This window comes from Lutra lutra, chromosome 4, assembly GCF_902655055.1.
Source record: "Lutra lutra chromosome 4, mLutLut1.2, whole genome shotgun sequence".
Classification (NCBI taxonomy): Eukaryota; Metazoa; Chordata; class Mammalia; order Carnivora; family Mustelidae; genus Lutra; species Lutra lutra.
In genome coordinates, this window is record NC_062281.1 from 141,135,232 (window position 1) to 141,160,673 (window position 25,442).

At 43.8% G+C, this 25,442-nt stretch overlaps 1 protein-coding gene across 1 annotated transcript in view; it reads left to right on the top strand.

Annotated features, from left to right (window-relative positions):
• Window positions 1-25,442, top strand: part of WLS (Wnt ligand secretion mediator) — a 103,005-nt gene that overhangs the window by 67,222 nt on the left and 10,341 nt on the right. The window contains exons 3-11 of the mRNA XM_047727031.1: window positions 1,348-1,472; window positions 7,212-7,373; window positions 8,373-8,509; window positions 11,029-11,197; window positions 12,540-12,637; window positions 12,961-13,024; window positions 15,174-15,317; window positions 16,745-16,828; window positions 24,253-24,406. Coding sequence (XP_047582987.1) covers window positions 1,348-1,472; window positions 7,212-7,373; window positions 8,373-8,509; window positions 11,029-11,197; window positions 12,540-12,637; window positions 12,961-13,024; window positions 15,174-15,317; window positions 16,745-16,828; window positions 24,253-24,406 — 1,137 coding nt within the window. The remainder of the gene's footprint in view (window positions 1-1,347; window positions 1,473-7,211; window positions 7,374-8,372; window positions 8,510-11,028; window positions 11,198-12,539; window positions 12,638-12,960; window positions 13,025-15,173; window positions 15,318-16,744; window positions 16,829-24,252; window positions 24,407-25,442) is intronic.

The following is a 25,442-nucleotide window of genomic DNA, read 5'->3' on the forward strand; positions in this document are numbered from 1 at the left end:
TTTAAAAAGATGGTTGCGTTCTCTGGTCTCCTCATGCTGTTACCATTTTTTCCCCCTTGTGATTTAATATCCTTTGTTTTCCTTTACTGTTTTCTCTGTGGTATTTCAGGAGGGAGAGGAAGAAAATAGGAATGGCCAATGCAGTGTGTGTGAGGATTTAAATAGTACCAATAAAGTAGCGGGGCACTGATGTTCATTGACGGTTTCATCTAAATCCAAGTGGCCTCAAGTGCCTCCTTTCTTGCATTCTTTCTTTCTCTTTCAGGATTTCAGACAACTTGGGGTTCACATTGTCAAACTGGCTTCAAGTCACACTGGGCCAGTGGTTAGAAAGTGCTATTTTTCCAGACAGCAGTTACCAACTTTTCCCCGTGTGATGTGTTAGGTGCTCAGGTTCCGGAGCTTAGAATCAAGCGCCATCTCCTAACCCCAGTGAGAGCTGGCTCTCCAGGCATTTTGGAAATGTGATCTGTGCTTTTTTTGCCCCATTAAGAGTCTTCTGTTGTTGAACTTGCTCAGCACAGTATAAAACAGATAAAATGGACAGATGTGATTTTCATTAATCTAATCCCCTTAGTGAGTTCCGTGGTGAGTTAAACCCACTTATGGCCCTTACTGATATGGAAGTACATGTGAATATTCAGTTGCACGGGTACGTGCTAGTTATTAGATTCTTATCTGTGTGTAAGTCTTTAACTTTGGAAAAGCCCTTCATCTTATACATTAACTTTCCCCACAATTTGCAGAGGGGTCTTGAGTTTTTGAGCAGTAACAGATCCCATATTCGAGAGCTTCCTGGGGAGAAATTTTAAGAAGGATGTCTTGAGACTAGAGTATGTTCAGAAGACAGGTACTTGAATCATGTCTCTGAGGGGTGGTTGGAAAATTGTTATCAGAAAGGAAACAAGACTCAAGCAGATAAAGTATGGGTTTCAAGTACATAAGGCATGTTTGTGGAAAAAAGATCTCACATTCCGTGGGACTCTTATGGGCAGACCTAGGAGCAGTGTTGCAAGTCTCAGAAAGATAAGTGCTGACCATGAGTCACAGTCTGACCATCTGAGCTGCTTCAGAGACAGCGAGACCCCGTCTCTGGAGGTGTTTAAGTAGAAGCTCTTTGACTCCATGGCAGAGTGCTAATGGAAGGGACCAAGCATCCAGCCTCAACATTTATCCAATGATGTTTAAGTTCTCGGATTTGGAGACTTGGATTTGGAGTTTGATTAGGAACTACTATGTTTCTTTTATCTTGTTGGTTTCCATGGCAGAGCCTATGAGAATTTTTGAGCTCTTCCCAAAATACCTTCCCAGATGCCGTTTCAGAATTGTGCATCCTTTCTCTTGCAGGAGAAAATGCAGAAGTCTCCATGGATGTTTCCCTGGCTTATCGCGATGATATGTTTGCTGAATGGACTGAAATGGCCCATGAGCGAGTACCCCGGAAACTGAAATGTACCTTCACATCCCCCAAGGTAGGATGCTTTGATGTCTAAGTTGATAGGGTTTTTATTTGGGTTCCAGGTACGTGAGAAGATTTACTTTACAGTTCATAGATACAGTCCTTACTCTTAGTATGCATGACCCACAAAGGTTAGTCATCGTCCTTTGTCTTAATAGAGGAAAGGGCAAAGCAGAGTTTTTAGGTCTTTGCTCAGGAAGGAAGAATGTCTGTTTGAAGTGATGTAGTTGTTTCTCTGAAATTCCTCCATAAAAATAAACTCTTGGTTCTCTGCTTAAGGGCTGAGAGTGTCTGAACAATGTTGCTAAGTTATTTTAAGGTGTGAGAATCTGTTCATATTGGATCAATGCTTGTATCTGCTTCTCTGTTTCTTAGGCATCTCTTTGTTGCCAGTTAATGTGCAGGTACAAAGACTAAAAATCCCAGTGAACACCACACACAAAAAGAGGCCCTGAGGGAGGAAATCTAATTTCATTTGAGACCTGGGTCTTCCAACCCATTTTTTTTTTTTTTTTAAGATTTTATTTATTTATTTGACAGAGAGAAATCACAAGTAGGCAGAGAGGCAGGCAGAGAGAGAGGAGGAAGCAGGCTCCCTGCTGAGCAGAGAGCCCGATGTGGGGCTTGAACCCAGGACCTGGGATCATGACCTGAGCTGAAGGCAGCGGCTTAACCCACTGAGCCACCCAGGCGCCCCTTCCAACCCATTTTTAAGGCTCTCCCTTCTCTGGTTCTTTCAGAAGGACTCGTTCAACCACCCATGAGAGGGAGGTTGCTCTCCTTCATTGAAAATAGGAAGACATTTTCTTTTTGGCAGAGGTCTTTAGTTTTATGATTTCTCATCAGTGAAAATGCAGAGGTGGACTCAGTGGCCCTCAGAGGATAGTAAGTTTCGATGGTATAAGGACCAGGTCACAATGAGCCAGGGGCCCTTTTCAGGGGCAAGTATCGTCCTCACACACACGCCTTCCCTAGATTCTGACTCCCATACCTGTGAAAATTTCTGTGAAGATGAAATGGAGCCATAGTTACTATTACACTTGGTTACCCACAACCCTCAAAGGTGTTGACATGAAGCACCCTGAGCAAGGTGATCACTGATGTCACTTCAGGTGCAGAAATGGTCTCATTTTTTGCATGTGAAGTACACTGAAGCACATTCTTGATTATGTCATTTGTCCCTTGGTATTGTCAAGTCAGTTCCTTTTAAAGGATTTGGACAGCTTTATAGTACCTGCTCCATTGCAGGTTCCTCTTCTCTCCTGGCCTCACTTGTGCATCTCACTGCAAAGTCAGGATTCCCTGTGGGATGGGAGGAGTGGCATGTTGAGGCTGCGGAGTACCGTGCCCCAGCTGTTCATCCTACCCCGAAGAGGAGTAAGGTGGGAAGGGGCAGGTTCACAGTGTTAACATTAGGTAAAAGTGTGGATTTGGAGCAAAACACACTTAGCTCCAATTCTGGGCTGTATCACTGATTGTATGTATGGCCTTTGGTAAAAGTAGTTAATCTGTCCAGCTTCATTTGCATATCTGCAAAATGGAATAATAATACCTGCCTTGGGATTCTGCATAAGGATTAGGTGAGATAATGAACATCCGCAGGGTGACCTTATTATTTAATACCCACTCTGGGTTGTGTTTGAGAATGAAAGGGGATGTTAACCAGGTGGCCACCAGGACTCTTGAGGGCAAGCCATGTACCCTATACAAAGGACCTGCTGGGTCACCTGCTATTTATTAACTGTCCCTTCCCCAGGTTTCCTAGGGGGAAAGTGTGGTCTGAGGACCAACAGCGCCAGCATCACCTGGGAGTTTGTAGAAATTGCATATTCCCCAGGTCAACCCCCAGACCTTCTGATTCAAAATCTCAAGGCATAGGACCAAGGAATCTGTGTTTTAATAGGATTTCAACTCCTTAAGTTCAATAAAATTTGAAGATTTATTTATTTATTTTAGAGAGAGTGAGTGTGCACATGCACATGCACTTGAGCGGGGGGAGGGACAGAGGGAGAGAGACTCTCCAGCAGACTCCCCACTGAGCACGGAGCCCGACGCAGGCTCTATGTCCCAGCCCAGAGATCATGACCTGACCTGAAATCAAGAGTTGGGTGCTCAACTGACTGAGCCACCCATGCGCCCATGTTTGATAAATTTTAACAGTCATTGCCTTAGATCCTCTGCTGGCTGTCAATTATAGCACACACCCCCTGCCAAAAGTTATCTGGAATTGTTTGGGATAGGCGCTTTGGGGTAGTCTGCAGGAAAGAATGAATGGTAGAGAGAAACTGGAGGTAGCAGGAGAGGAATAGCTGACATTTTCAGACCTTTGCATGCAACAGGGGAAATTAATTAAAACCTTTCTGTCACTGCAAGTTGAATGCATCTTTCAGAGGTGAGACTGGTTGGATATCTAAGTTAAAGGATATAAAGCCTTGGGATATGGAATTTCCTTTCGGAAAATGGAAAAGTCATATCTCACCTTCCTTAGACACCGGAGGGCGTTGAGAAGCAGAGTGAGGGGGAGGTCATTAAGAAGCCTGCAACTGCTTCTTAATGATGGCTGCTTAATTATCTTTAGGATGTGTTGATCCCTTTCAAGGAAGATATTAAACCTTGAAAAGTGTGAAGGAGATGAATCATCAAATCTCTGCTTTTTGATTGCAGTGAAATTTAGTCTTGAGTCTGAAGATTAAATGAGAAATTGCTTTAAAGCTTTTTAGTCCCTGGTGGATTGTGAAGTCGAAAGAAAAAAAAAAAAAGTCAAGTTGCCACCTGCTGTAATATGTCCTAATTAGCCAGTCTCATGCTGGAGTTGGGGGAGTGCTGAGGGGGATGGGGGAAAGGAAGGAGGGGGGGAATGTCTTTCTTCCTAAATGCCCTAAATGCTGGCAGAACCTTGGTGCATAAGGAATAGCCCCCAACAGGATATAGTGAATTTGTCTCCAAGACAGGTAGGCCAGTCCAGGATCCCAGAATCTGATGTGTCTGATTTGTTCAACTTCAGTAAATTTGTCTCATGGAGTGGTAGTGTTACCCTCTCTGTAAGGACAGGGAAGGAGAAGACACCCAGAGAACCAGGATGGGGGAATTAGAAGGAACCCCAGAGATCTTGTTTTACTTAGGAAGAAAGTGAGGCTGAATGAGGTGAATGACATTCCCCCCAGGAGGGGGCCAGACCTGGGCTAGAATCTAAGTCTCTGAGCATGGAGTATGGTGCCTTCCTTACCACAGCACCGTGCCTGCCATTAGGCATGTCTGAGACAACATCACTCTTCTCCCTGTTGTACTCAAGGGTCCTCTTCCCCATCAGAGTTGGAGGCTGAACTTGGAAGACCCATGTCTCCAAGCCAGCACTGCTACTACTTTGGGACCTTGGGTGAGAAACACTATCAAGTCAATGGCATTAGACTGAGTAAGTTTTGTTCCCTTCCCTCTCAGAAATCTCAATTTGTAGAAATAAAACAAGACCCTCAATGGAAACATATCAGAAAGTCTTTTTCATACTGTTAACACAAAGGGTAATCAACTTTCTTAATGAAGCTTAACCTGAAGCCAAATAAGAGCCTCTAATATGTTGTCAGTAGTTCCTGGAGAGCCACAGTACTCATCCTGATCTGTAACTGTAAATGAAAGGAGCAGAGGAAAGAGAAAGAATCTACAAAAGGAAGAATCATCTAGTCCACAGCTGAAGTTTGGTAAAGAAGCAGGAAGCTTTCGGGGCGCCTGGGTGGCTCAGAGGCTCAAGCCTCTGCTTTTGGCTCGGGTCATGATCTCGGGGTCCTGGAATCAAGCACCACATCAGGCTCTCTGCTCAGCGGGGAGCCTGCTTCCCTCTTTCTCTGCCTGCCTCTCTGCCTACTTGTGATCTCTGTCTGTCAAATAAAATAAAAAAAAAAAAATCTTAAAAAAAAATTTTAAAAAATTTTTTAAAAGAAGCAGGAAGCTTTCTACAGAAGAATTTCTAAACTCTCATAAGCCAAATGTAGTCAACTAGTAGTTCTGAAAGAGCCCCTCAAACCTTAGATGATGAAAAACTATAATGATTGATTAGTAATGTCTGCTATGATTGAGGAAGGGAAGAATGAAAGCCCAAAATCTAGATGTTAACCTCCTCCACCTCTACTTTGTCTTTGCCTCTATACAAAATCTGTTTATTGCACTCCTAAGTTCTGACTGTCCAATAAAAAATTCCCAATATCACAAAAGGGTCAGAGACCCTTTATACACAGTGAGGACTCCTTGTTATCTTCCTTCTGATTTCTTCACTGGAATTTTTACTCTGAAAATATAAAAAAATTTATGTTGGTCCTGAGAATGTAGGCTTAGGAACAGCAAATGAGGTCTTTCGTTTCACTGGATCAAGAGGTACACACCCAGCAAATATCGAAGCTGACGTATAAACCCTACATTGATGGCAGGCACTCATCTCTTTTATCAGGAAAAAGTCCCAGGCTGCTGAAGCTCGTGCCTGTATGTGCCCATATTTACTCCCCTACTCTGACCCCTTGCCAGAGACATGTAGCCAGGAGTCCTGGTGAGGTAGAGCAGAATTTAGTTTTCAAAAGCAACCTGTACCCCTACTCTTTAAACTCCTACAACCATGCTCTGAGTGGTAGCTTTTCAATCCTTGGCAGGAAGTACAAGAGGTGTTCTAGAAACTGGGCTAAATTTGGTTTAATTAAAATTTCTGCTCCCTTCTACTATTTTACCTCTCAGGCACTTAGGTAGAAAATCCCAAGTGGGCATCTCTAATAAATTAATTTCATTATTACCTTTTATCCCTTCTGTCTTCCCCAAATTCTAAGTGCTCCTTGACTTCTTTTTCTTTCTTTCTTTTTTTTTTTTTAAAGATTTTATTTATTTGACAGATGGAGATCACAAGTAGGCAGAGAAGCAGGCAGAGAGAGAGGAGGAAGCAGGCTCCCCGCTGAACAGAGAGCCCCATGCGGGGCTCGATCCCAGGACCCTGGGACCATGACCCGAGCCGAAGGCAGAGGCCTTAACCCACTGAGCCACCCAGGCGCCCCTTGACTTCTTTTTCTATCAGATCAATAAAAGAAGATATTTTCACCTTTTTGTAGCTTCTCCTTTGGGCCAAAACCATGAAAATAATTAGCCATTATCTAAGAGTGTGATGAACGTCAGCAAGGGCTTTCTTCTGAACGTTTCAGAAGTTGACCAGTCCATTCAGCCTTTGAGGGCTCCAGGGATGTGCTGCAAATAAAAAGCCCTTGCAGTCCTGGGAGGCCACCTTAGTCTGAGGTGAGACTTAATGAGGACTGAAGAACTGAGAAAGTGTTAAGAGATAGCCAGGGTTTCTCTTTTTTATCTAAAATTTCTGGTTCTAGGGGCACCTGGGTGACTCAGTTGGTTAAACATCTGCTTTTGGGTCAGGTCAAGATCCCAGGGTCCTGGGATCGAGCCCCCGGATGAGGCTCCCTGCTCCATGGGGAAACTGCTTCTCCCTCCACCCCGTGCCTGCTGCTCCCCCTGCTTGTGCTCTCTGTGTGTCAAATAAATAAATAAAATCTTAAAAAAATAAAATTTCTGGTTCTGCCTCAAATGTGTTTGGGTTTTTTTGGGTGGGGCGGTGAGGGGAAGCCGGTGGACACCATGCCTCCATTGTGCCCTGTAATCTGTAGCTCTAAGGTATCCGTTTTAGCGTTAGTGATATGAGCCAAAGGTAAGACAATTCAGACATAGTCTATTGGAAATAGCGATTCTGTCACAAACTCTCTGTTTCTTCTTCCAGACCCCAGAGTACGAGGGCCGTTACTATGAATGTGATGTCCTTCCTTTCATGGAAATCGGGTCTGTAGCTCATAAGTACTACCTTCTGAACATCCGGCTGCCTGTGAATGAGAAGAAGAAAATCAACGTCGGGATTGGGGAAATAAAGGATATTCAGTTGGTGGTATGTGAACCTAATGGATCCTGGCAGCATGGGACATTAGAACACTGGCTCAGAACATTGGTCTGTGGGCATGTGTATTGGAAGGAAACTCCATCTCACTCTTGGCGTCTCCATGTGTCAATTGCTTCACCTGAGAAATGGAAAACATACCTATGGTGGCTGACAATTTAAATGGAAAGTAATACAATTATTATGCCCATTTAAGGTTTTTTAGTAATGGTCATGATGGCATAATTACACCAAGATAAAAATAATTTTTTTTAACATGTCTTGCAAGCACAAATGTTAAAGAGAACAGTGGTGTTTTAGGTTCTTTCCATTTGATTTGTTTAACAGGCAAAAAGATAGAACATGGAGAAAGAGGATTTTTGTTTTTTTTTAAACTTAAGAAAGTCACATATAAAATACATATTTATTGTAGAAAATTAGGAAGCACATGTAAACATATAGAACATAAAAATGACCTGTAATATCTAGAGAAATAGTCATTGTTGAGGTTTTGATATATCTCCTTATAGTTTTTTCCATATAGATACATATATCCTTACCAGAAAAAAGATCCTACCCAACTGCCTTCTTTGTTCCTTGTTTTTTTTTCATTTAAGAGTATATTGCGAGTTTAATATAAATATACTTTGCAATGCTGCTTAGCATTCCACTAAATTTACCTTAACACATTTTACCAATACCAACATTTTGAGCATCTTAAAATGTCTCAATTTTTCAATAAAAATCCTTAGAGAAGAATCTTTGATCATGTTCTTAATGATTCCTGTTGTACAGAGTGAGTCCATTTTTTTGCCTTTTATTTAGATTTCTGCAGTGCCTGAGGAGGGGCTAGGGAGGACGTGAAGAGAGTATATGCTATGACTGCTAAACTCTTGATCTTGAAAGTTCGGCAGAAAAGATCTGCTTTCACCTCTCCCCAAAATGCATTTGCTGATAGAAAATAACAGTAAGATATATTCACCTTCAAAATTATGATTGGTCTCTATCTAGGGAATCCATCAAAATGGAGGCTTCACCAAGGTGTGGTTTGCCATGAAGACCTTCCTTACTCCCAGCATCTTCATCATTATGGTGTGGTATTGGAGGAGGATCACTATGATGTCCCGACCCCCAGTGCTTCTAGAAAAGTAAGAGCTGATTTCAGAGCACTCTTAAGGGACACTGACATCCCTGATCTGCCTGTCATGGTCCTGGTTTTCCTGGGGTCTAGTTCAAGTGGTCAGTGTGTTACTTGGGCTGATGATTAGACAGTGAATCATCCTGGACTCTCCCCCCCCCCTTCAGCTTTCACATGCAAATTATTACTAAATCCTAGGGATTAAACCACTCTCACATTTCTGGCTCTCTATTCTGTCTTTGCTCTTCATTCCCATGATCTGGGGCAAATCCTTTCTGTCACAGTGAACAAACTGTCTTGCTCCTAAGCCAACCCTCTCAGCTCTAGAAGGACGACACTCGTAGATACATCCCCTTTCTTTCCCACATTAGTGACTTTTCCTTTCTGCTGGATTATTCTCATTAATATACAAACACATTATACGTGGTCTTAATCATCTACACCTGATGATTCTTAATTCATAGCTTCAACCTCAGCCTCTCCCAACCCTGAACCCAAGAATTCCAGCTGTTTGTTTAACGTCTTCACTTGCACAAAAATGTAATGCATACAAAGGACAACATTTTATTTCTTCCCTCTTCAAACTTGCTCCTCTCCCCAGCACCCAGCATCCTCATCGTAGGAAATAGCAGCTCCATCCTTTTAGCTGCTCAGGTTAGAGAGTAGAAAGTAGGAGTCATCCTTTACTTCTCTCTTTTCTTCAGACTCCTCATCCAGCCCACTAGGAAATATTGCCATATCCATCACTACCCCACTAATCTAACTCCCCATCATTTTTCATTTCTTACCTGGAGAATTGCAAATAGCCTGTCAACTTCTTGAGAAGTTGAGCCTCTCAACTTCTTGCTTCCACTGTTTTCCTTCCTACAGTCTATTCTCACAGCAGCCAGTGTTCCCATTCAAGTGTAAATCAGATCTTGTAACTTTTCTGCTCCAAGCTCTCTCCATTGGCTTTTCATTTCCTTTGCCCTGTCCTATAAAGCCCTTGATGACCTGGACCCTTGTCACTTCTGATTTCATCTCCTATCCTCTCTACCACTTGATGATGCTCAAACATGCCTGGTATGCTCCCACCTCAGGGCCTTTGCACTTGCTGTTCTCTTCATCTGAAATGCTCTTTCCTAGATATCTCTGTGGCTCAATTCCTCATTTCCTTCAGGCCCAGCCATAATGTCTCTTATCTTAGAACCTTCTTCCTATCTCCCTTATATAAAATAATATCCCTTCTCTCTCTATTCTCTTACCTTGCTTTATTTTTCTTCATTATATTCTCTATTTGTTGGCTTTCTTCCCAGATCCTTCCTTTCACCCATTCTGAATGCAAGCATCATTATAGCAGGATCCTTGCCTACTTTGTTTACTGCTATATCCCCAGAATCTAGAATAGTGACTGGCACATAGTAGGAGCCCAGTAATTTGTTGAATGAATGAATTTGTTGAATGAATGAATGAATGATGTCACTCCACTGTTTAAACTTCTTATTGGATCCTCAGTCTTTTCAAGATAAGTTCTCTAATGGGGCAGGTGAGTTTCTTTATGAGTTCAGCCTTTTTTACTTCTCTGATGTCATGGCCTGTCATTTCCTCATGTCCTGTCATTTCCTCCATGTGCAGATCCCCAAATGATTCAGGCTTTTCCCTCTGCTTGCAGTACCCTCCACCTCCCCAGTCATGACTCATAAGTCCTCTCAATTTCTGTCTCTGTCAAGGTTAGAAGTCCTTGAGGCAGCCTATTCACACTTCTGTCACATCTCTTGACACACGACATTTGGCTTAGCCACTAATCTGTCTCCATGAGTAGAAGAGTACTACCTCACTTAGTTATCTATGGCCCTAACAAAATGCCTGGCATGTGATCCTTGCTTAATTAACACTTGTATTTCATGGGTATGACTGAAAGTATGACTAAGTCAGTGAAAAAATTAATGATATTTGATAGAGCAGTGGCAATTAATAGGGCAGTAGGGAAAAAGCAAAATGAAAACTAAACAAGCAGCTAAAAGGAGTTGTATTTCTTGTTGTTTTGAGTAATTTCTTATGGAAACAAGCATGTTTATCCAAGTCATAGTTGCTGTGGAGGATATCATCATCACAATAATAATTATGAGTGTTTTTAATGATCAGGTTAATGATTACCTGAATAGGTAGAAGAGGATAGTTATGTTCAGAATAGTCTTCTGTTTAAGAAGGCAAAGGAGAGGAAAACATCGTAGGAAGCTCTTAATCTGATGTACCAAAATAAAGTACAGGGTACTACGGAGGTTAGCTTCAATTCTGTAGAAAAGCTAACATAGCCTTTCTTCATGATGCAGTGGGGCCGACAAGATAAGGCATTTTGCATCTGGGTGTAGGAACTCATTATGAGAGCTAAGAAACTAATCATACAGCTTCAGTCTCAGTAGGTAGCATCTCAATTCCCCCAAACTAGGTTGGGTTTTTGGTTTTGGTTTTGGTTTGGTTTGGTTTGGTTTTTGAAAATCCATCTCCTGGGTGAATAAAGTGGTTTTCCTGCTGTTTTCTCTTGATCAGAGTCATCTTTGCCCTTGGGATTTCCATGACTTTTATCAATATCCCAGTGGAATGGTTTTCCATTGGGTTTGACTGGACCTGGATGCTGCTGTTCGGCGACATCCGACAGGGTATCTTCTATGCGATGCTGCTGTCCTTCTGGATCATCTTCTGTGGCGAGCACATGATGGTAAGAGCTCCTGAGTGGGGAGAGACCAGGGGTGAGACAAGGTAAACCAGTGGTTGCAGGACTGAGCTCCGGAGTCAGAATGCCGGTTCAAATTCTGACTCCACCACTGATTACCTAGCCAAGTGGACTCTGGCAAGTGAATTTCTGACCCAGAATCTTCAGTTTCTCATCTGTAAAATGGATTTTAAAGGCCCGGTTTATAGGGTTTTTGTAAGATTTAAGTGAAATAATGTATTTCACAGGAAGTAAACAAAGCAATGTCAGTGACTATTACTGTTTCTTCTGCTTTGGCTTCAGCTCTGCTTGTCCCCAGGACCAAGGTAACCCCCAGAGAATGTGGGTCTGGCTTTTTCCAGGGGGCAGTTTGTCCAGGTGGCCTAGTAACCCCTGTTACCCTGAAACACTGACCTCCTTGATCTCAGTTTGCCCAGACAGAGGGATCGAAGATAGTATGGATCGATAAGAATGGTGGGGTCCTAACATCGTGGCTCAGGTGATATGCCAGCTGGAGCTTGGTCCTGTTGGGCAGTCAGCTTCATAGTAGTGGACTGCTTTTAAACTCTCCTAGGGTTTGATCATTGCTTCTGAAAACTTGCAGTGCTTCTAGGAGAGCAGTAAGAGGAGAGAGAGGTGTTTGCTGATGGCTGGGGTACCTGGGGTAGGCAGGAGGGGTCCTCCTGTGGTGATGCCCTTGGCGACAGGGCTAGGAGTACAGGGGACTTGGGTCCAGCAGTGGCACAGCCAGCCACAGGGGATTTGTGTGGACTGTCACACCTGGTCTCTAGCCTGGGTGCTAAGATTTGTCTTCTGCCTTTCCCCATGTTTTCACTCTACATTTCTTCATTTTCTGTCTCTTAGCATCTTTGTATATCTACCAAGAGGAACCACTCTTGCTTTTAATGGAGATAGGGAGAACATATGTCTATTTTCCCCAACCATGAGAGAGATTGATCTATCTCTTGACATATTTTAATGCCTTGAAGTCTTTACCTTGTCCTCTGGAGATCCACCCGCCTGAACAAACACAAGTGATAAGACATAATTTAATTTGGAATGAGTTATTTTGCAGAGCAGAGAACTTCCACTGCTGAGGGTACAAGGCCTTTCTTTTGTGTTCCCATAACATCCTGTTCCAGTGGCTGTGAGAGCCCCTATGGATGGGCTGATAAAAAATGAGGTCCTCTGGAACGGAGATTTTGGTCTTACTCATTCTCATATGCCTTGAGTCTAGCATGATGTGTGGTATACAGTCGGTGGTCAGCAAGGACTGTCGCAATGACTGACTTACCTCCAGAATTGCTCTGGTCTCCCCAGTTTCATTCTTCATTTTGGTTTCCTGCAGGACCAGCATGAGCGGAATCACATAGCGGGATACTGGAAGCAAGTTGGACCGATTGCTGTTGGCTCTTTCTGCCTCTTCATATTTGACATGTGTGAGAGGTGAGCAAGTGGCTGTGGGATCCTGGGCTGAAAGGTGCATCCCCGTGTCCACCGGAGCTCTTCAGGAGGAGGGGTCAAAAAAAGGAAGGGTGGCCAGGAGCTTGTGGGACAGAAGCATTGGACATGGTCACATCATCGGATAAGGATTGGGCTGAAATATTTGGGCTGGTCCTTTCCTTCAAACTGTTTCTCTTTAAGTCTGTGAACTTTTCTTCATCTCCACACACTCCCTGCCTTCTGGCTGAGAAGTAGAGGATGTGTGAAAAGGAAAATCCCCCTTTGCCTCTGTATTAATTGTCTTTCCTTCTCGTTTTTTTTTGCAGAGGGGTACAGCTCACAAATCCCTTCTATAGTATCTGGACCACAGATGTTGGAACCGAGCTGGCCGTATCCTTCCTTGATGGCTTCAGGGTTTCATTTCTTCCCATAGCTGCCTGGTCCCCCCCAGATCATGGTCTAAGTCCTGCTGATGTTCTCTATGTGTGCCAGCCAGAGCTTTGATCCTCAGACCAATGAGAATGGCACAATTAAGGCAAATAAGAAGAATTAATGCTTGCTTTTAAGCCCGGTAAGAGCCAGCTTTTTAGAAAGAGGAAGGTGCAGCATATCCCCAGGGCTAGGGATCACAGTTGCTTGTCTTACCACAGCCTGTCTGGATGATCTCTTAGACACTTGTTTACTGCAGACTCAAGCATGACTAGCGTGAACCGCAGAGGTTCATCTCTGGGCTGCTGGGGAGAGCCTGTTTCTGAGGTCCTTCCGTGTGTGAGACTTCTTTTTTTTTTTTTTTTTTTTTTTTTATTTGACAGAGATCTCAAGTAGGCAGAGAGGCAGACAGATAGAGAGAGAGGGGGAAGCAGGCTCCCCGCAGAGCACAGAGCCCGATGTGGGGCTCGATCCCAGGACACTGGGACCATGACCTGAGCCGAAGGCAGAGGCTTTAACCCACTGAGCCACCCAGGCGCCCCCCGTGTGTGAGACTTCTTATGGTGACTTTGGTGTGCTGGCATACCACGCTGTGGCTGTTCATTTCTGAGACCGTGTAGAGATGAGACTAAAGTGATTTGTTCCAGAGCAGCAGCCGAGGTTTCTGGCTGGTTGGCGTACACTTGGTCTGAGTTATCTTCATGAAGCAGAAGCCACAGTCTTCACTTCTCCCCTTTAGGATACTGGATTTAAATATTTTATCTTCCTGAATAATATGTTAAGTCCTGTGGGAGAGAAAGACTCTCCGTAGTGGGGAGAGAGGCTGGAGTTGTATTCTCTCTTGATGGATACTATCGGGTCATGTGCTGGTAAATACACTTTGTCCGGCCATGATGTTTACGTGGGCTTCTTAGTATCACAAGACCTTTGTGAGCCAACTGATTCTGTAGTATCGTGACCTTGAAGATGAGAGAGTTGAGCTCTCCCCTGCTCCCATCCTTCCTCCCAAAAATGTGAGCTGCACAGTGCAGGGAGTACTTACAGTGTTAAGTCTGCTTCAGCCATTTCATTGTACACATATGTTGGAGGTCCAGGGAGGCAAATAAAATGTCAGGGCCTGTAGCAAAAACTATATTCCCTTCATTCTGGCGTGCTGTCGGCTTTAGAAGGAAAGAGAAACTGCATTAAATATATTATTTAATGAAATATACACGCTGAGTTCACAGTTGTTAAAATATCTTAAAATATGCAACTTGGGGTACAGTTGTAGCAGAAGGGACTTAGATTCAGGTCACCTGCCTCCCAAGCCAGCTCAGCATTCTCCAAACCTTGGTGATTCTCCAGTTGAGCTTTCAAGATAGGTCTCAGAGTTGCCCGGATCAGTTTCAAAGTATATGCTGCTTCTACCCTCATTTCCCACCTTGGCCATCTGTCCTTCTGCTCTCTGTTCCATTTGACAAGATTTTTCTTGTGGTGACAGAAAATTGCAGGCAGAACTTCATCCCTGGTTTTACCGGAAGGCCTTCCATCCCATGCCCAGCCTCCCTTGAGCTGCTGCTCCCAATCCCCACATCATCACCCCCTGACCGGGCGTCTTGGTCTCCTTCTAAAAATCCAAGCACTAGCCCACTGGTTCTCAAACATGATTATACATGGTTTCCTTGCTCTTGGAAAATCAGATTCCATAGATCCGCCATGGAACCTGGGCTGTATTAAAACTTCTGGTGATTTTAATGCAGCGTTCTACCTGACCAGTCATTTGCAACCAACACCCATTATTTTAGTGCTTTTCGAATGTCTCGTGGTACCAGTCTCTTGAGAATCTTGTTAAGAGGCGGTTTCTGATCCAGTAGGTCTCTGGTGGGCCCTGGAGTCTGCATTTCTAATAAGCAAGGCTCCATTCCTCTTCTCACTCACTTCAGAAAGCAGCTTGGAACATTCCGCTCTTTTGTACTTTTGTGTCCAAAAATCGCTATTGCTGGCATTAGAATGCCAGGTTTTACTATCTTATCCCCCTGTTTGGAGACCGTGGGTGTCGTTGCCAGTAGAACTGAGGAGAGGTGTTTGTGTCATCAGCAAGCCTGCCCTTTCCTTTACTGGAAACTATCAGATGGCCTTCATCATTGTGGCTGGTATCTGCCTCTGCCTCTACTTCCTGTTTCTGTGCTTCATGGTGTTTCAGGTGTTTCAAAACATCAGCGGAAAGCAGTCCAGCCTGCCGGCCATGAGCAAAGTCCGGCGGCTCCACTATGAGGTGAGCAAACTTTCAGGCTCCTGTGGGAACTGGTGACTCAAGAGCTCCCGCTTGGTGTGTAAACACACACCACACACCTACACCTGGAGAGGAAATGCCTTTATTGCAGATACACATGGAGGGAGTCTCCTGTCATGCGGGGTCTCTGGGCAAAATAAGAGTCTAAACCTGACAGCATCTAGCTGGCTTGTGTCTGTCTTGGAGTTTTCTGTGGTCTCTCTGTCTTTCTGTCCTCAGAAGGGGTGAACTTGTCCATCAGGTTCTTCAGCTTTGGGATGGAATGTGGGTGATACCAGATGGGAGATTTGACAAGGTGGAATCAGGGCTTTGGCCGGGGTGAGGCTTTAGGTAAGGTTCCCTTGCTGAAGCCTGGGCTTCAGCCCAGGTGATCTGATTTTTAGACTCTAAGAGGCCACATTTCCCTAAAAATATCCAGCATGTGATCAGATAGAATTCAGTAATCTCTGTTGAAAGGTTATGTGCCTTGTTCAAGGGAAAACACTCAACATCCTCTGATCTCTAATGTAGGCAACATATTCTTATTTTTTCAAGGATCCCTTGGACTCATGCCTGAGTCCTTGGAGACATGGGCCTATTTCCTCTTGTGAAAAGAAACAGAAACTGCAGAACTCAGGGCTTTTATGTGCAGTGGATCTGCAGCTAAGAGCCCTGGAATAAGAGGTGTGTCTCTCTGAAACACAGGTTCTCTTAAATCCTGCTCTCAAGAAACCTTGGGCACTCTCTGAAGCTTTGCCTGTCTCTGGAGCTGGAGTGACACATGAGAAAATTCAACCAAATCCACTTCATGTTGATTAATATGCACATTTCTTTTTGTTCACTGGAGCAGAATTTTATTACAACCGCAGAAAACTTGGATTTGGTGACTTTGAACCCTTGCAGAGAAGCATAACCAGCTTAGCAGGGAAATTAGCAGCCTCACAACGTGCTGTGAATTTAATTTCCCCAGGCTCTGGTATCACTGTTTCATGAGAGATAAGAACATAAGAAATATTTGGCCCAGTAAGATTTTCAGCCACCTTCACCTCTGCAGGAGAAATGTTAGTATGTGAAATTATTTTACTAGTCCCTCTTAGGACTTTTGTTTTATAGATTTTTTTTAAATTGTTTTTGTTTTTTTAAGATTTTTTTTTTTTTTTGGTCAGAGAGAGAGGGAGAGAGAGCGAGCACAGGCGGACAGAATGGCAGGCAGAGGCAGAGGGAGAAGCAGGCTCCCCGCCAAGCAAGGAGCCCGATGTGGGACTCGATCCCAGGATGCTGGGATCATGACCTGAGCCGAAGGCAGCTGCTTAACCAGCTGAGCCACCCAGGCGTCCCTAAATTGTTTTTTTTTACAGATTTATATCTTGGGAAAAGGATTAGTGCTAGCCAGGAGAGTGGTAAACTGCTCTTTCTCTCCTTCCCAATAGGGGCTGATTTTCAGGTTCAAGTTCCTCATGCTGATCACCTTGGCCTGCGCTGCTATGACTGTCATTTTCTTCATCGTGAGTCAGGTAGGTGGCCCCTGAAGGGTCAGGGTGAGAATGTTCCTGGAGGGGTGCCTCCACTCTGCACAGAAAGTTCTAGAGAGCTTCTAAGAAAGGAGCAGAGAGGCTGTAATGCTAGGCAGCTCCTCAAGCCACGTTTTTTAAGGCTGCTCCACTCTGGGACTTAACCACCTGGCTAGAGGCGGATGGAATTTTCCCTTTCGGTACAACCTTGTAGGAGGAAGAAAGTTGCTACATAAATTAAGAGCCTGCAGCCAGATTGAAGGGCACTTATTTCATTTACTTAAGGGAATGCAGTTTTTAAGCCCTATAGCAGAACACCAACAAGCAAGTATTAGTTGGACTTGATCTTTATCTGGCATTAACGTAGATGCTCTTACAGTCCATCAGCCATTCTTTGTGATAATTATTTTGCCACTTAAACATAAACTACAACTCAGAAGTCCCCTTGATAGAATCTTATCTTTTTGCGGGGTATTTCTAAAACTCAAAATTTTGCTATACTTGAAAACCTCAGTAGTGGTAATAATTTTAAAATGTTGGTAACTGGCTTTGGAAAGTGGAAAGCTTTGTTTAAATCTGACAGACAAACTACCTGCCATTCACTTGAGTATCACAAAAATCCTGTGGGTAAGTATGGTGGTAGAGGTTGTTAGCTCGGTTGCTAGCTATAAAACCAAATGGCCTTAGGGACATTTCCCATTGGTGCTATTTTCCAGCTGGGTGGGGTGGTGGATAGATTCCTTAACAGTGCTAAGGTTGAATTTTCTTATCAGTAGAATGCATGGAATAGTACCACGACAAAAGGTGGCTGGAAGGACCACGGGAAGAAATGCCTGCAAAGTGATTTGCAGGGTGCCTGGCACATTGTGGGCAGGAATAGTTGTGCTCTTGGGAATGACAAAAAGGGTGAATGTTGTGCCAAAGGCCATTCAGTAAGTTAGGTACCAGAACCCAGTCCTTTTGACTTTTTCTTTTCCAACTGTTCTGTCATCCCTGTTTTTGGCCCAAACTGAGAATGTTAGTTGCATAGGTGGAGCCTTAGGACTGACTTGTCTCATTGTGCTGGCTCATTTCCTTCTAGTGGAGGGGCTCTGGTGCTTTTTTGTACCATAGACCCCAAGGGCAACCTGCTGGAGGCTATGAGCCTCTTCTTTGAATGTTTTTAAATGAGTAAAATATGATACTTTGGATTTCAAAGATATTTGCAATTATCCATGTTACCGATGTTACAGATATGTATCTGTAATTGTAATTGTTATGAAAATGTCATGATTTCTGTTAGTAACAAAATTACAGGTAATGCTAGTGTTAATATTAACAGGACTTTGTTTTCTACATTCATAATTGCAAGAAATGGTAACTTTCAGTTAGAGAATGGTGAAAATGAAGATACAGTTTTTCTCCTTCCAGTTCATGGACCCCTTGAACTTGTTGGAGGGACACCCCAGGGTTCTTCTGACCATGTTAGGAGCCCCTAGAGCCATGTTGGGCTCTGCCCACTGGGCAGTGTGAGTGTTGCTGTTGAAGGCTGAAATGGGTGTGGAAAACAAATAAAACAAATAGTACACATCTGTCTTCGATATTTCTGCTTACCACATCTGCTATGACCTACACCAGTGCCGTGTTTGTATCAGACTGTTTATGAAACCGAGGGAACTTTAGTCGCCACTCCAAGTGCAGTAGCATATTTCAGATTCTGAATGAGTTTTTTATTCACCCAGCTGGGGCTCCAACAAGGGTGTCTGAGGGCTGACTTATCCTTTGGCTGATTCCTTCATGTGACCCAAGTGTCCAGTCCTCCAGGGCCTCCGTAACACACGGGGACACTCAGTGAATCTGAGAGAGCAGGACGCACTCCTTGGAGAAACAGAAGCTTCTAGTCAGCTGGGCTGAGGAATGAAAGGCAATCCCAGGGCATGTTCTTAGGAAGGCAGAAACAAAGGGCACTTTGGGTCTTAACACATGTCTCTGCCACCTCAGAAAGCTGCCGCCACGCTCCCGCTGCCCCATGCTGCTCACTCACCTGGCTCTGCCAAGAGTCCCCTCCACCTGAAGTCAGGAAGGGACAGCGGGCTGATCTTGAAGGCAGTCCACACATGTTGCTCGAATTTAGCCTTGTCTGTGTTACACAGTGCACCATTTTCAAGCAAGGGAGGCCAGTTCTTCCAAGCAACAGAGTTTGTGGCTTTTCTTTGGAGAAAAAGATTAATATTCCGTTGCCCCAGTATTTTCTAACATGGCTCCAGCCTGTGGCTGGCTTTTTATATCTGCCGGAGCGATAGTCCGCCCGGGGTGGATTTCAACTCCAAGGGGGTAGCAGTGAGCTTTTTTGGATTCCATTAGCTCCTCACATTCCTCCTGCTGCGTTATTTTTTTAAGGTTTATTTATAGATATCTAAGACGTTTTCAAGCATAACTCTCCATGTCCCAGGTACTGTACTAATATAGTCATCAGAGGATTTATTTTTTAATGTCATTTTGGAATGTCTCAGCGATGAGCTCACCTGAAAGAAAACCTATTGGGTAACTTTTTGAAATAGATCCCAGCCTTAGGTAAAAGGAATGTATTAAAACTCCCATTATGCTCTCGGGCTTGCTGAGAGAGCTTGCATTTAAGCCCCATGAAATATAATGCGAGGGGATCTCGCCAGGATATTGAAGCTCTGAGGCCAGGAATGAAGGGCCCACAGGAAGCTGTGGAATGCAGTGACCTTGAGGCTTTGTAGCTGGGTCCTGTGGGGCAGTCTTTTAATGCCTGCCATTTTAATGGCCTCAGTCCTAGCAACCGAGAGATGGTACATCACAGTCTGGTATTTTAGCCCCTTCCCTCTGGAAAAGAAAGAGGCGTTCCGTTTAGAGGTGGCGGGCAGTAGGGAACAGAAGTGCAATGCAGGGGAGAAGGTCACCAACCTCCACTAAGGGGACCCCCAGGTGCCTGACATTCAGGTCAGGCCCCATGCAGCAAACTCCCAGAGAGCCTGTCCCCAGCTCTTTTTTGTGTGTGTGATCACTTCATTCTGTTACTCACAGAGGAAATGTTTCCAGTAAGAGAGCCTGTGTCTGGGATTTGGAAATCTTGTTGTTAAGTGGAATGTTGGTTGTCAAGACTACTGGGTGTAAAGGGATTTGACCTTCACTTGGCTCCAGGGGTATAATTGGGTGGTTTCACACAAAAGTAAATTGTTCAAATGTTAAATCAGGAAAAACAGGGACTGTTAGAAATAAGACTTATGCAGAGGGAAGATGATTTTTTTTTTCTTTTTTGGTTGGAGCTATCTGATTTTTTTCTCTGGAAGTTAAAATGGGGTGACTGTCACCTCCGTGCTTTGGCATTAATAAGATTTCGGGTTCACAAGGCCTGCTCTGTTGAGGCTGCTTACTGTGGTTCCTGTCGGTGGGAACATGCTCAGAATGTAGGAGGTCCCAGGCGGGAATAACTGAGAGAGGAGACGGGCACACACCCACAGTCGAGTGACTCTGTATACAGCTCATTTATGCAGACTCAACTCTTTGCCCTCAGCAGGAAGTAATACATTTAGGGATTACAAATTAAATAGTAATGGTAATTCTGCAACCTTACGCTAAACAAGGTGCAGGTGTCTCACAGCAAACCTGAGATGGGGGCATGAATCTGCTAGTTTCTCAGGCCATCTTAACACCTGTGCCCCCTCATGGTATGAGCATCTTATTTCATCGGTTCTACTGTAAAGTTGTATTTTGCATATAGATCCAGTTTTGAATATCCTGTATTACTAGGTCTGTATTACTCTATGGATTTGAAATTGCAAACCGGTGTATATATACACTGTATAATAATTTGCATTATGGTTAATTAAGTGAATTTTCAAAGGAAATCTGGTCTTCCACAATAGTTGCTCCATATGCTAACTTAACGGACTCACCACTCTTTAGGTTAATATTGCTACTCTTGGGGCGCCTGGGGGCTCAGTCATTAACCATCTGCCTTTGGCTTAGGTCCTGATTCCAGGGTCCTGGGATTGAGCCCCGTGTCAGGCACCCTGTTCTGCAGGAAGCCTGCTTCTCCCTCTCCCACTCCCCCTGCTTGTGGTCCCTCTCTCGCTGTGTCTCTCTCTGTCAAATAAGTAAATAAAATCTTTAAAAAAAAAAAAAGGATAATATTCCTACTCTTTTATTACATAATGGTTAAGAATATCTTCTTTTGGAGTCAGAGTCACGACTTTCTGACTGAGCAATCTTGGGCAAGATAACGTACCTCACTGTGGCACAGTTTTCCCCTGTGTTGAGTGGAAATGCTACCTGCCGACTAATGAAGCTATTAAGACTAAATAATATCTTCCATGTAAAATTCTTACAGTAGTGTCTGACATAGTAGCATTGAATAAATGTTAACTGTCATTACCCTTGTTATATTAAAAAGTCTTAGTTTTGTTAATATCTGTGTTAGAGAGTAATATTTAAGTGAAATAATACTTATTACCCATTGACTTACTTTTAAGTACAGTCATCATTCTTTACTGTGGAATGCAATAGTTTCTCTTTACTTTGCCATCAGATACTTCCTTCAAACGACTGTTTCTGTCCTCCCTTTCTACTTCCATGTACTGGCATTCCTACACATGCTTGTACTTTTATCCATATTCATTCAACAAACATCCATCTGTCAAATACCATTGTGAACCAGGCATACAGTGGGTGTTTCCTTAGATCTGTCATGCCAGTCCCAACAAGAACCACTTTCAGCAAAAAGGTGCTAAGGATTCCCAGCTTATGTCATAGGAAGTAGGGTCTCTTGGAGCAGAGAGACCTATTGAGGGGCCTGCTGTCTTAACAGAGTAGAAGAAAATTAGAGCTGCCTTACTCCATCATTACCTGTAGTTCACCCAGTCCAGCCTCCCCTCTGTCCTCTCAAACAGAACTGTTCCCTTTGTTATGACAGCAGGCACATATGTTTCCAGGAATTATCTTAAGACTCCCTCTTCTCTTCCATTATATGCATTAAAATCATCTTAAGTATGCCCTAAGTACTGTAATTTTTACAAAATTACAGTATTCTCTTCTTTTAAGAAGAGTGACATTTGGAGACATTTCTAAGAAGTTCGTTCTAAGTAGTTTGAATGCTTATACATTGTTCTAAAATCAGAAGTGGTTATGAAATTCTTCTTTGCCAAAAATATTCCTGAGCACATTGTATCAAGTGACTTATTTCCAAAAATAAGTAAGCATTCGTGATTAATGGTTTATGCATCACAAAAGTGAAAAATTATGTATCACCAAGGCCAAACTAAAATTGGTAAGTCTACAGTTAGTTAACCTAACTAATGGACACTCCAGGTCTTTCAAAAGGAAACACCTACACTTATAATTTTATTATGCCTGGGGCCCCAGTGGGTCATGAGGTATAAAGAAGGTGTCAGGTGAATATACACCCATTGCCTCATGAATAGGAGGTGAAATCCACCTGCTTGTCAAAGTCATTAACATTTAGATATAGCTTACCGTCTCACACTGTAGCTCCTAGGAGAGGGGGCTCCTAGAAATGGCTTATATAACCCAGCCTCATTAAGTTCTCACAGGGACATTTGTCCAGTATTCTTCTACTCCATTTATGATTTCCTGTAGCAAGCAGAAGTGGTTAGAATCATTTCATTGATCTTAGAACTGGCATAAGTTTTTAGTCACTAGGCTCAGTAGTTCTGTTGACAGTTCTTAGTGTAATCCATATGTCATCAGTCAGCCCTCGAAACAATTACGAAGTCATTAACATAGAGAAAGGCAGCCTCAAAACATTCCTGGAGAATTGTAAAGGGTGTGAAAGATTCATAATTACCTTCATGAGTGACTTACATAGAGTGACATTATAGACACAGATTTATTGTTCATTGTCTTAGGAAATTTCTTTTTTTTTTTAGATTTTTTTTTTTTCTTTTGACAGAGAGAGATATCACAAGTAGACAGAGAGGCAGACAGAAAGACGGGGGGGGGGCGGGGGGGAAGCAGGCTCCCCGCTGAGCAGAGAGCCTGATTCAGGGCTCGATCGCATGACCTGAGATCATGACCTGGGCGGAAGGCTTAACCCACTGAGCCACCCAGGCGCCGCTGTCTTAGGAAATTTCTAGAAACATTTTTACTTAATTCTCCTCAGTAACCCTGCAAGTTTGTTTTGTAGGGTTTTGTTTTGTTTTTTGTTTTTAAGATTTTAGTTATTTAATTGAGAGAGAGCAAGTAAGAAAGAGAGCACAAGCCGGGGAGAGAGGTAGAGGAGAGAGGGAGAAGCAGACTCTCTGGGTAGCTGGGAGCCTGATGTGGGACTCGATTCCAGGACTCCAGTGTCATGACCTGAGCTGAAGGCAGATGCTTAACCAACTGCGCCACCCAGGCGCTCCTCTACTTTGTACTTAAAGAAACTGCAATTCAGAGTCTTAATCTTCTCTTACATTAATCAGAGTAAGTGGTAAAGTCTGCATTTGCATCCTGGTCTCTGACTCCAGGCCCGTGTCTTTTCTGCTTCCCTGCACTGCCCCACTAAGGAAGGCTACTCACTTATTTAATGAGCCTGTCTTCACTGAGCCCCTGTGGGGCATCAGGCACCAAGGATTGGCAGTAAACAGGTCAGAAGTGGTCTCTGCCTGCAGGGAGTTTACATCGAGCTGGGAAGACAGACCGCAGAGGAGGAGTCAAGAGTTGTGGATAAGTGTGAGACTCAAACACAATTTCCATATATTAGGGATAACCATGTACTGTTATTTAAGAAAGAGCTACTCCCCAGGTGATTCTGATACGCAGCCAACAGGAGAACCACTGACTTTGTATCTGACACGCAGTAAACCCTCAATGAACGTAAATTCATACTAGTATGATTTAGCTTTAAAAAAGAGGCCTGGGGGCGCCTGGGTGGCTCAGTGGGTTAAGCCGCTGCCTTCAGCTCAGGTCATGATCTCAGGGTCTTGGGATCGAGTCCCACATCGGGCTCTCTGCTCAAGAGGGAGCCTGCTTCTCTCTCTCTCTCTCTCTCTCTCTCTCTCTCTCTGCCTGCCTCTCTGTCTACTTGTGATCTCTCTCTGTCAAATAAATAATAAATTAAAAAAAAAAGAAAAGAGGCCTGGGTGCCTGAGTAGTTCAGTCAGTAATGTCTGCCTTTGGCTCAGGTCATGATCCCAGGGTTCTGGGATCAAGCCCCGAATCCATTGGGCTCCCTGCTCAGCAGGGAGTCTACTTCTCCTTCTCCCTCTGCCCCTTCTCCCACTCGGACTCCCTCATTCTCTCTCTCTCTCTCTTTCTTTCAAAAATAAATAAATAAATCACCTAAAAAAGAAAAACAGGAGTCCTACAAGGCCCTTTACTTTTCCCATATATAGAAGACATTCAATTTTTGTGTGGGTTGATTCCTGTCTCCGTGTTATGTTTCTTCTTGGTTCCAATTAAATGTTACTGTTCTTTTTCTGTAGGTGACGGAAGGCCATTGGAAGTGGGGCGGTGTCACAGTCCAAGTGAACAGTGCCTTTTTCACAGGCATTTATGGGATGTGGAACCTGTATGTCTTTGCTTTGATGTTCTTATATGCGCCCTCCCATAAGAACTATGGGGAAGACCAGTCCAATGGTGAGTTTGTCTCTTTAGCAGAGCTTTATTCAGGATAATTCAGCTTCAGTTTCTACAAGATCCACTTAGGAAAGGCCCTGGGTTCCCTGGTCAAACTTGCCCTCCAAATGTCAGTAAGTACCCCTGGGGTACTGGGGAGCCATAAGAAAAAAAGCCAGCACAGGGCAGATATTTCTTTTAAGTCCTTGTGCCTTTTTTTAAATCTTCAAACATGGAGAATATTGCAGTCTAGTCTGAAAGAGGTGCCCCTTTTAGTATAAAACTTAAAATTGCTTTCCTCAATTTTCTGAGCAAAATTGACTCTCAGAGATTATGCCGTATTTATTCTTCTGATTTGAGAAGCATGATCTTAAGCTATCAGGTGGAATGGGACTGGGTTCTGAGAGTTGAAGACAGCTGGCTTCGTTTTTCTCCTGCCCAATCTTGTGCAAGGCTGTTGACACGCGTCCACACCAATAGCTATTCACCCGTCCCCATGGCCTTCTTCTCCCTAAATGCTACTGACGCTATGAGGAACCTTAGGGAACCTAGCCAGTCTGGCTGTTTTGTAGATGATGAAACGGAGGCCCAGAGAGGGGAAGTGCTTGACCGGGGTGTCTTTACCAGCAGTGGCAGAGGGAAATGACTCTCATTGCTCCAGGCCATGCTCTTAACTTGGAATAGGTGGCCTGGTAAACAACATGTCTGATAGCTCCTTTTTCTCTGACAGCTCAGTCCTACACTGTTGGGCCCCACCCTTACTCTGCCTTCTCTTTCTCACACCTGCTTTACCCTTGCCGTGTTCTCGCTCTTCCCCAAGTATTAGATGCTCCTTCTCAAATCCGAGCCAGTGCCCTTCACTCCCTTGGAGCAAAGTCCAGGGCTTTAGGTCTGCATGTCTGCTGTGGGACTACGGCTGGGCCTTGCTCATAGGAAGTACTCAACACAAGTGTGTGTTGAAGGAATGGATTCATATCCTGGGTCCATTTGGGTCTAATAAAACCCTCCCCACCTTCTGGGCTCATTCAAAATGCTGCTTCTTTCTTGAAACCTATTC